Source organism: Euphorbia lathyris, chromosome 3, assembly GCF_963576675.1.
Source record: "Euphorbia lathyris chromosome 3, ddEupLath1.1, whole genome shotgun sequence".
NCBI classification, from domain to species: domain Eukaryota; kingdom Viridiplantae; phylum Streptophyta; class Magnoliopsida; order Malpighiales; family Euphorbiaceae; genus Euphorbia; species Euphorbia lathyris.
Window position 1 is genome coordinate 41,521,135 of NC_088912.1, and position 11,316 is coordinate 41,532,450.

The 11,316-nt window shown below is 35.8% G+C and overlaps 1 protein-coding gene across 1 annotated transcript; it reads left to right on the forward strand.

Annotated features, from left to right (window-relative positions):
• The first annotated feature begins 774 nt into the window (after positions 1–774).
• Positions 775–5,475, forward strand: LOC136222102 (cell division cycle protein 48 homolog). Its single transcript, XM_066009583.1, has 9 exons — positions 775–935; positions 1,023–1,188; positions 1,806–2,034; positions 2,183–2,949; positions 3,505–3,726; positions 3,837–3,908; positions 3,997–4,278; positions 4,507–4,866; positions 4,950–5,475. Exons 1-9 carry the CDS (start codon positions 907–909, stop codon positions 5,247–5,249), a joined length of 2,427 nt encoding a protein of 808 aa, XP_065865655.1. The 5' UTR covers positions 775–906; the 3' UTR covers positions 5,250–5,475.
• Positions 5,476–11,316: the final 5,841 nt, after the last annotated feature.

Here is an 11,316-nt window from a genome sequence, read left to right on the forward strand (position 1 = left end):
ATTCGTGCTTACAACTTCATAGATTATTATTCATTTGTGTCTTAAATTATATTTTTTTACAGTTCGAAATAAAATTTTTACAATTTCCCTACATCCACATCACACATGTAAAAATTTGCTTTCGATTATTAAAAATACAAATTTAGAATTGATATAAGATGAATAAAATTATGGTAGTCAAAACTATTTTTTTTAATCAACGACTTAATGTGATAAAAACAATAAGCCTTTGTTTGGAAAGAGGTTAATGGATGTAAATGATATTAATAAAATGTAAAATATTACATTAACATTGTTTGAGAGTTTTTTTTTTGAGAATAAATGAAGGTTAATGAGAGTAACATAAAGTTTAAATTTTTTTATCGTCGCTAAATAAATTGAACTTTCATTTCCTTTCATATTTAAACTTTCAGACGAAATTTAAACTTGTAACTCTCGTTTATATTCTATAAACTCCCAAATAAAATTAGTTTTTAACTTTTATTTTATAACTTTCCTTTCAATAACACCCACTTTCATTAACTTTCAAAACCCTAAATAAAGGCTAAAAGATAAAAGATTTGATATATTAAATTAAAATATTAGAGATAAAAAACTAAATTGGCGAGGACATCCCCGTATCCTGCAATAAAAGAGAAACCGAACGTGGATCTGAATTCCAAACCTACACGGATTTGAATTCTAAACCAAGTCGTAAACTATAAACCCCTGAAACCAATCACGACCGTTGATTTCTTTACAAACAAGACAGGCACAATCTCTCGCTTCAATGCTTCATATATATATACACCTACTCTACCTATAAACCAGCACATTGAGCACATCTCTTCTCTCTTCGTGTACGCTTTATAACTCTTTCGTTCTACACCAAACTCTTTCTTTCTACACCCAACTATAACACAAACGATGTCTCAACCAGCGGAATCGTCCGATTCGTGAGTCAATTCGTTACTTTCTTCAATAGATGAATATGTCTTTACTTTGTGATTTTGTTGATTACATGTTTCATTATTTCTCTTCAGGAAAGCGGCGAAAAAGGACTTCTCTACGGCGATTTTGGAAAGGAAGAAGTCGCCGAATAGGTTAGTCGTTGATGAGGCGGTTAACGATGATAATTCCGTCGTTTCAATGCACCCGGAGACCATGGAGAAGCTCCAGCTTTTTCGCGGTGACACTATTCTCATCAAGGTACCCTTACGACCTTTTTTTTTTTTGTGAATTTTGGAATTAATGTTGGAATTGAATGTTGGGAGCTTGTGCCAATAGTTGCTTTACTTTGCTATTATGTTAGGGTTATGTTCTGATTGGTTTTTCTGGGGACTCGTGTCGAGTCTGAATTATTTGTAATTGGGAATTTATTTTTTCATACTCGAGTTAATTGTATGGGTAAAATTAACGGTGCAGGTAAGCAGTTTTCGTATTCAAAATTAGTAATAGTTTATGGTTTACTGAATAGGACGTAGAACAATAAACAAGAAGGGTTTGACTGATGGTTGGTTGGTTATACGAATATTACATGCTTTCATGTTTATTCTTGCAATTCCTCTGTATTTGTAAGCTCACTAAAATCTGTATTTACATGTTTGTCACTATTTTTTTTAGTTTTGTTTATTTAGAATTGTATTGAACTTGTTGTAATGATCTTTATTTTTCCAATTACTGTTTCATCCATAGTTATTCCATGTTCAGGTTTTTTTTTTCTTGTGTAATGCCTATGCAATCGATTTCCTGTATCTGAAAGTTTCTTTCTCTGCTAGTTTCTCTTTTTTTATTTTTTTCTCATTTGTTAATGATTTGGTTTCTAGGGCAAGAAACGGAAGGATACAGTGTGCATTGCTCTTGCTGACGAAACATGTGAGCAACCTAAAATTAGGATGAACAAAGTTGTTCGATCAAACCTGAGGGTTCGTCTTGGAGATGTGGTGTCTGTGCATCAATGCCCAGATGTTAAGTATGGAAAGCGCGTTCACATTCTTCCAATTGATGATACCATAGAAGGTGTTACTGGTAGTCTGTTTGATGCTTACTTGAAACGTAAGTCATGCCTTTCCCATGATCCTTCTTCTTTGTTATTATAATTATAGTTGGAAACTTGAGTTAATCCTCCTCATATCAGAAAACAGACTCTCAGTAAGATTTGTAAACGTTGTCTCCCTAACATTTTTCTGTGATGTATCTACAGCTTACTTCATGGAGGCTTACAGGCCTTTAAGGAAAGGGGATTTTTTCCTTGTCAGAGGAGGAATGAGAAGTGTAGAGTTCAAGGTCATTGAAACTGACCCAGGAGAGTATTGTGTTGTCGCCCCAGACACTGAGATTTTCTGCGAGGGAGAACCTGTGAGAAGGGAGGATGAGGAGAGACTGAATGAAGTCGGATATGATGATGTCGGTGGTGTTAGGAAGCAGATGGCCCAGATTCGAGAGTTAGTTGAGCTGCCTCTGAGGCATCCCCAACTATTCAAATCAATTGGTGTAAAACCACCAAAAGGAATTTTACTCTATGGACCCCCAGGTTCTGGAAAGACATTGATAGCCAGAGCTGTTGCTAATGAAACTGGTGCATTTTTCTTTTGTATTAATGGACCAGAGATAATGTCAAAGTTGGCTGGAGAGAGTGAAAGCAATCTCAGGAAGGCATTTGAAGAAGCCGAGAAGAATGCTCCTTCCATCATCTTTATTGATGAGATTGATTCAATTGCTCCTAAGCGGGAGAAGACACATGGTGAAGTTGAAAGGCGGATAGTATCACAGCTTCTAACTCTCATGGATGGGCTTAAATCTCGGGCACATGTTATTGTTATGGGTGCTACAAACCGTCCAAACAGTATTGACCCAGCCTTGAGGAGGTTTGGAAGGTTTGATAGGGAGATAGACATTGGTGTTCCAGATGAAATTGGCCGTCTTGAAGTTCTAAGAATTCATACCAAGAATATGAAGCTCTCCGATGAAGTAAGTCCATGTCTCTTCAAAATATATGTTTGTGTACGTACATATGTGTGCACATGAAGGTTTTGAATGTTATTGTCAAAGAACTAATTGAACTAAAAGCTTAAGCTGATAGTTGAGGTCCAAAATTAGCTTTTATTATTATTTCGGACCACCCCTCAGGCATTCACAGATGGGTTTGCCATGATTCGAACCCTCACCATTTGTCTAAGAGGCTTAGATACCATGTTAAGTAACCAATTGAACTAAAAGCTTAAGCTGATTAAGGCTCAAGTATAGTTATTATTTATTTTTGACAGTATGAATGAGCAGGTATACATAGTTTGAGACCATGTTTGGGCATGTCCCTGAAATCTCTTAATTAGAACGATGTTTCTAACTGAGCACCATCATTGAAACATGAATATAATGGTTGATGCATTGGTTGAATTCGACCCATCTGATATACTCCCTGTCTAAACCTAATTTTTGGGCTAATGTTTCTACATTAATGCCTTGCTGCTCTGCATTGTTTGACCTTTCGTGGCCAAGTTAAAGAAATATTTTTTCAATGCACAGGTTAATCTAGAAAGGATTTCAAAGGATACCCATGGTTATGTTGGTGCTGACCTTGCTGCCCTATGTACTGAAGCTGCACTTCAGTGCATAAGGGAGAAGATGGATGTGATAGACTTGGAGGATGATACCATTGATGCCGAGATACTTAATTCCATGGCTGTAACAAATGAGCACTTCCAAACTGCACTTGGAACAAGCAACCCATCTGCTTTACGTGAAACAGTGAGTTTTTTTTTTTTTTTTGGTGATTCTTATGTTACACTGTAGAATTTGTGCATTTTGTACAGCTCAAACTTTTGTATTCTAATTTTAAACCAAATTTTCTCGAACAGGTTGTTGAAGTTCCCAATTGCAGCTGGGAAGACATTGGTGGCCTTGAAAATGTTAAGAGAGAGCTTCAGGAGGTATCATTGTTACTGCAATTTGTTCCTCCATTGATCAAGTTCGTTTTTGTGATCAGCTGCCGTTAATTTTATGTTTATTTTACTACAGACTGTTCAATATCCTGTGGAGCATCCTGAGAAGTTTGAAAAATTTGGCATGTCACCTTCGAAAGGTGTTCTTTTCTATGGTCCTCCTGGATGTGGCAAAACTCTACTGGCTAAGGCAATTGCAAATGAATGTCAAGCAAACTTCATAAGTGTGAAAGGTCCTGAGCTACTGACAATGTGGTTCGGTGAGAGTGAAGCCAATGTCAGAGAAATTTTCGACAAGGCTCGACAATCTGCACCGTGTGTACTTTTCTTTGATGAGCTCGACTCAATTGCTACACAGGTTAGTTTCATTGTTGCATCTATACTTAGTTTCAGTAATTCTCTGATAAGAATCTTAGAGCTTTGCATTCATTATGCCTGATTGATTTTGTCGTTCAGAAGGTTTTGTAAGTTCTGTGGATCATTCTTCAACTTGTTATGATACGGTACCTGAATTTCCATTTCTGGAACATGTATATGTGTTCCTGGCTTTGTTCAATGTTAAATAAATTCTTTCCCACTGTTTCAGAGGGGAAGCAGCGTTGGGGATGCTGGAGGTGCAGCCGATCGGGTTCTGAACCAACTTCTTACTGAAATGGATGGCATGTCTGCGAAGAAGACAGTTTTTATAATTGGAGCCACCAACAGACCTGATATCATAGATCCAGCACTCTTGCGACCTGGCCGTCTTGACCAACTGATTTATATTCCCCTTCCAGATGAAGACTCACGTTATCAGATCTTTAAAGCCTGTTTAAGGAAATCACCTGTCTCCAAAGATGTTGATTTGAGGGAACTTACCAAGTATACTCAAGGATTCAGTGGTGCCGATATTACTGAGATATGCCAGCGGGCATGTAAATATGCCATAAGGGAGAATATAGAGCAGGTATGACACATTTCTTGCCTGAAAGAACACTATTATTATATTCGCATGAACATAATCTAAAGCAAGTATTGTAATTGTTTCAGGATATTGAAAAGGAGAAAAGGAGAGCTGAAAATCCAGAGGCAATGGATGAGGATGACGTTGAGGAAATGTCGGAGATCAAGGCAGCTCACTTTGAGGAGTCAATGAAATTTGCTCGTAGGAGTGTTAGTGATGCAGATATACGGAAATATCAAGCATTTGCACAGACATTGCAACAATCTAGGGGGTTCGGCTCAGAATTTAGGTTTTCTGATACACGAGCCGATGGTTCAGCTGGTGGTGCATCCGATCCTTTTGCGACTGGAGTTGGTGGTGTTGAAGAAGAAGACTTGTATAGTTAAACTTATATCTATCTATTTATCTGAATGTTTAACTTTATCTGGAAGTAAAAACTGTTTACTGATTTAGGTTTAGATGGGGAAATTTAGTAACTCTTTTCTTTCATGTAATTTGGAATTTATTAATTTGCAATGCAATTTCAGTTTTCACGGTGATGCATATGTGCTTTGCTGTCTGTAATGTAATGGGTGGATCCAAAAATAAAATGTTACAAGTCTTGTGCTTGCATTTACTTGCGTAGGATGGTGGTAAGGTCATGATTCATGTGATAGATAGGGTATGCCCAAGTTGTGGGCCTAACTTGTTTTTAATAGCAATTTATGTCCATGAAATAAAAATAAGAGGCCTTCTAAGTAAAAGGAATACAGAATGTAAGCAATGAATGACTATTACAGGTGTATAGAAATTTGAACTTCTCCTTTTGTATTGGATCCCACTTACACAAGGTTGAAAGTAATAAATAATGACCAATTAGGATTGAACAAATTTGAGTACTCTTTCTCCCTAAATTAGAGATACTAATATTTATAATTGTTCAATGCATCATTTCATAGCTAAAGGTTGATTTACAGACTCCCAGTTTTCCACTTGTCAAAATTATTTATAGCAATATTGTCATTTTCAACATGTGAAGTACACAAATAACACTGTTTAGCTCAACTATATATAGCAAGCTAATTGGCTAGCAAGCTATTGTTTATATTTCTCAAGAATTGAAATAATGTTTAAACATATAATAGGAGCTGCCAAGACATAATACAAAGTTACATACTGAACCCTTATTTGTAGTGCTAAATGTGTATTTCTTCTTATTCATCAAGACTTAGTTATAAGGTTATCTTCATTAACATTAAACTTCTCTCTTAGTGCATCTCTGTTGATAGTAGATTTCTCTGCAATTAGTTGAAAATTACTCAACATTTTGTATGGATCTCACACCATTAGTAAGTTTTGAAATTGACTGTTGTTGAAATTTGAATTTCAACAATTAATAATCAAAATTAGAGGGTACAAATGTCATCAAATTGAAACATAGGGGTACAATGTCAAAATATTGATGAGTAAAAAGGCTAAAATAGTCATTTCCTTAACTTGTTAATTACATGATGATATTCTGCCCTTAGCAGCTCCTCAAATAACTGGACTTCCTTCTTGTATCCAATTGCAGAAGATGGGAAATCTTAAATCTGTTAGAACCTTGACAAGTGCTTGTCTTTACCCAATTCCATATCAATGTGTGCTATTTTCTCCTTAAAAAAAGACAAACAAAACAAATTCTCTATAAGAGAAATTCTACAATACTCCCCGAGCAATATACCCGACCAAATAATACTCGAGGAGGAGTATAGTAGAAATTCTCTACCATAGTATACTATAAAGAGTAAAATTACATGGGGGTGGTTCTCAAAAATACCATTCCACAAGCTCATACATAGTAATTAAGTAATCAGTAGCATTAGCAAGCAGCATATGCATATCTAAGGCAAAGGATCAGAGCAAGAGCCAAGAGGTTGATGGTTGACAAATCTACTAGGAGCAGAAGAATGCCTGAACCCTTTTGGCAAGCAACCGTGAGCCTCTTTGCCTCCAAACACCGGCTTATGATGATCGAAACGGGGCCTTAATTTGACAAAAACTTGACCATCTGAACCCAAAGGTCTCATTGTGCTTGGTACACTTGAAGGAATCAAACGTCCACCTTTAGTCATACCCATTAAACTAAGTAACAAGAGAATGTTGATGACAATATATTGGAAATGCTTACAAGGCATTTTTGTATACTTAAAAGGAAAGTTGTGATTTTTGAAAGTTGAAAAAGGATGGGAGATATGGAGAGAGGAAAGGTGTATATATAGTGAAGCGGGGAGTTAAATATGCTCGTGAGTTTGCCTAAGAAAACAGATATAAATATTAAAACGAACTTGTAGTGAATAGGCATAGGTGGTGATAATGAGTTGAGCTGCCTTCCTTTTCAGTGAGAGGAGAGGATGTCCGTGAGTTCTTCTTAATGCTTTTTTTACTTTTATATTTAACCTAACCTAACCTAACTCTTTTTTTTCAAGAAAGGAAATAATTTTTTCCTCCTTTTCTTGTTGCTATCTTTCTTATGTAATTTTTTTTCTCTCTATTTGGTTAAACTTTTTAATATGAGGATTGAGGACTATTAATTATCAAAATCAGTTATGTTTGGTCAGTAGATGTATTACTACAACACATATTTACATATTTAATTTTGAAATGGTGGGTTGAACTTAATTGGTTCATTTCAATTTTAAATAAAGGCCCCATATAAATTAGATAAAAAAATAATAATAGCAGTAACAGTTGGGTGCACACAAAGTTGTCTGCATTTAGTTAGGGTTAAATATAAATAGAAGAGCATGAATGAATGAATGAAAGTAGCAAATTGAATCCTCATTAAATAGTTTGCAACATTTCATGGGATTTTGGAAAGGAAACTGTGAGCTTTGCCTGTTCTTCAAACTCCCACATGTGTGTCTTGGATCATTGGATAGTGGGGACCATGACACCATCATAAATATCACTTATATATATATAACAAAGTTACAAATATATTTTTACGCGAGAACCACAACAACCTATAAATAAAGCATTTGTGAATCTTTCAAGCATGTTCAAAACCCTAACCTTCATTACTTTCTCACTATTCTAAGAATGATACTGACTTAAGCATTAAAATGCTTACGGCGGATAACCAACCTCTCCATTTTTTTGGTAGAAAACCATTACGAAGGCGAAGGATGCTTGAGATCTACTCCATCGGAAAAAGAATGAATTTATCATTATTTATTTTATGGTTGGAAACAATTAATCCAAGTTAACCCCTTCTTACCGTTATGTGTGTGAAAATTGAAATGGGGAGCTGTTTCTACACCTCATTCTACATAATCCCTAATTAAGTACCAATTTAGGGTAGTATGCAGTGAATTTGAGAGAAGTGAACCATAAGCAACATTTTGGTAGACAGAAATTGTAGTAACATTTAGGGTTGGAAAGGTTTGTTTCTTTGTCAATTGTTGTTGTTGGTGTTCCAACCAACAAAACTACATCTTGTCTTATAATTAATGGGAGTAAATGCAGTTTGTTAGGATAATACTGTATAGTAGTATCTCATAAGAGGCAACGCCCCATCGATCTATAATCATTACTTAGCAACAAAAATAATTATATCTAGAGGATGGTGACTGCAAAATATTAGAATTAGCTCGCAACTTCTGAGGCTTTTAAATACCTTGGCTGCCTGCCTATCTATCTCCACTGCTAATTTATTAGCACAGATACAAACCATTTATATATTAACAATAGGAGGAGGCCACTTGGATTATTAATGGAAACCAAACTACTATCAAAAGAGTAACCTTTGGCCCTTACACATCGTATATCTATCATGAAAGTTTACGCCTAACTTATTTAAAATCTCCTCTTTTCTATTTGTAAATTTTAGAAGGGGTTGGGCAATTGTTATCGTTGGACTTGGCTATTTGGTCCAGTTTTGAATTTAGGAAAAAAATCCAACCTTAAGCTTGGTGTGGTGTAGACATTGTTATTGTTGGACTTGCTATTTGGCCATTTCAGATTAGATTGGTGTGGTGTAAACTCTATATTTTTTAATTGATAAATAATAATATTTATTATTATTATTATTATTTTTAATAATTCGGATTTAATTTTTTTTATTTTAATTAAATTCCTTTAATGGTCAATGGTCAATATTCAATAAAGAGTAATATTCCCTGATTTAATAAAGAGTAACATTCTCTGATTTTTCTCCCTCTTTGATTTCTCTCCCTCTTTATTCTCCATTAAACCAGAACATAATTGCTCATTTTTCTTGTATAGATAGCTGTTGACACTATCATTCCAAACTGAGAGAATTATAATACAAATTTCTTTGAGTAAATCGAAACTGAGCATTTATAGTGTAGACAAAAACGAGTTCGTACGGTGCAATACGAATTCATATACGAGAGGTGCTGTTTTATCCTGGAGGTGACCTAAAATTATACTGCTTGCACTTTCAGACAGTTCCACGAACGTCTTATTAAAAGCGACTTAGTCCGTGACTCTGCCCATTGTTTTGTTCAGAATTTAGGGTTTTCCAGTTCCGGTTCCAATAATTTTAAGACGTTTCATTACTACTGCCATGGCCACCGAACAATCTAATGAGATTGCTGAAATCAACAAACCATCAAAAAATAAGCTGTCAGCCGCTACCTCAAATTTCAAATGACTGATGACAAATAAGTGGAGGTTCAATCTCACGAACTCCAAAAAATTGCACATGAAATTCTCTCTGAAGGTATGCCCCTTAATGATCAATTTCAAGTTACTGTGATTGTTGATAAAATGTCTCCTTCTTGGAAAGATTTTAAAAATGTTTTGAGATACAAAACAAAAGAATTTTCTATGGAAAGTCTGATTATTCGCATCCGTATTGAGGAGGAAGCCCAAAAACAAGACATAAAAGAAGAAGTGCTTATTGTTTCAAATAACACCAAAAAATGAAATCGTTCAAAAAGGCTTTAAGAATTAGAACCGCAAACCAAACCAAAACCACAACACCCGAGTTAATATGAACATTCAAAGGAACCAAAATAGACCACAACAACAACCACCTAGGAATGATGATGCTTTCCTCTGTTTCAATTGTGGAAAACCAGGTCATATGACACGTAAATACAGGAACAGGCCAAACACTACTCTAGTGTTAACCTAACTGAAAAACAACAAAATTTTGTTGCAATTATTTCTGATCTCAACCTTATAGGTGGATCAGATGAGTTGTGGGTAGACACTGGTGTCTTTCGCCATATTTACTATAGTAGAAGTATGTTTAGAACATACACTGCTGTGACCGAAGATAAGAAAGTGTCGTTGGGTGATTCTCACACCACTATTGTTGCTGGAATTGGTAATGTGGAATTGAACTTCAATCTGGAAAAAGTTTAACTTTGAAGGATGTGATGCATACTCCATAAATGAGGAAAAATTTGGTTTTAGGCTATCTTCTCAATAAGGCTGGGTTCATTCAGATTATAGGGGCAGATTTATTTACTTTAACTAAGAATAATGTGTTAAATAGGGTTCCTAAGTCAAAAAGTAAAATATCACCTTATGAGATTTTAAAAAATAAAACACCTAACTTGTCCTATTTTAGAAATTGGGATTGTTTGGCTTATATTAGAATTCCTGATCCTAAGAGAGTCAGACATGCTAGTAAGGCATATGAATGTGTGTGTATTGGGTATGCTGTTTATAGTAAAACATATAGGTTCTATAATTTGAATGATCATGTTATTTTGGAATCAAAATGATACTGATTTTTATGAAGATAGATTTCCTTTTAAATTAAGAAATAGTGGGGATGCATCATCTAGTAACATGTCTGCTGTTAGACCTATAGTGCATAAGAAGAGTGAGGAATCTCAACCTAAGAGAAAAAGTAAGAGACCTAGAGTCTCTAAAGATTTAGGTCCTGACTTGTATGCATTCATAGTAGAGAAGGATCCACTTACCATTCAAGAAACATTAACCTCCTTAGATACTGATTTATGGCAAGAAGCCATCAATGATGAATGGACTCACTAGAGTCAAACAAAACTTGACACTTAGAGCATCTCTAGTGGGAGTTGTTTAGTTGTTATTTTTGAAGAATAGGTTGTAACCAACCATTAGGGAGCATGTTATCAATTTTGGTTAGTAACTGATTCGGAATATCAGCCTTGGGCCCAGCTGGCCCATAGGCCCAACAGGGCCCAGGAGGAAAAGGGCAAGAGGCCTCAAAGGCCCAAAGGGGACTTGCTATAAATAGGAAGGAGACCACCAAGACAAGGGATCGGGTAACATTTCTTCCTAACTCATTTCCAACGAATATATAACTCTCTTGAGCAATTAACTGTCGTGATCGTCGGAGTGTACCCAGGGACCGCTCCCCGCACAGAGACGACCCTCGGAGAACACGGGCACCTTTCCCGGAGAGACCTCGGATCACTGTTCCGCGTATCCCAATTATTTGGTGCGGTGAAGGTGGACTACAAGTGACTTCGG

Coding starts and splice junctions, on each gene's coding strand:
- LOC136222102 (XM_066009583.1), top strand. CDS start 907: ATGTCTCAACCAGCGGAATCGTCCGATTC. Junction 936..1,022: donor CCAGCGGAATCGTCCGATTC/GTGAGTCAATTC, acceptor ATTTCTCTTCAG/GAAAGCGGCGAAAAAGGACT. Junction 2,035..2,182: donor GTTTGATGCTTACTTGAAAC/GTAAGTCATGCC, acceptor ATGTATCTACAG/CTTACTTCATGGAGGCTTAC.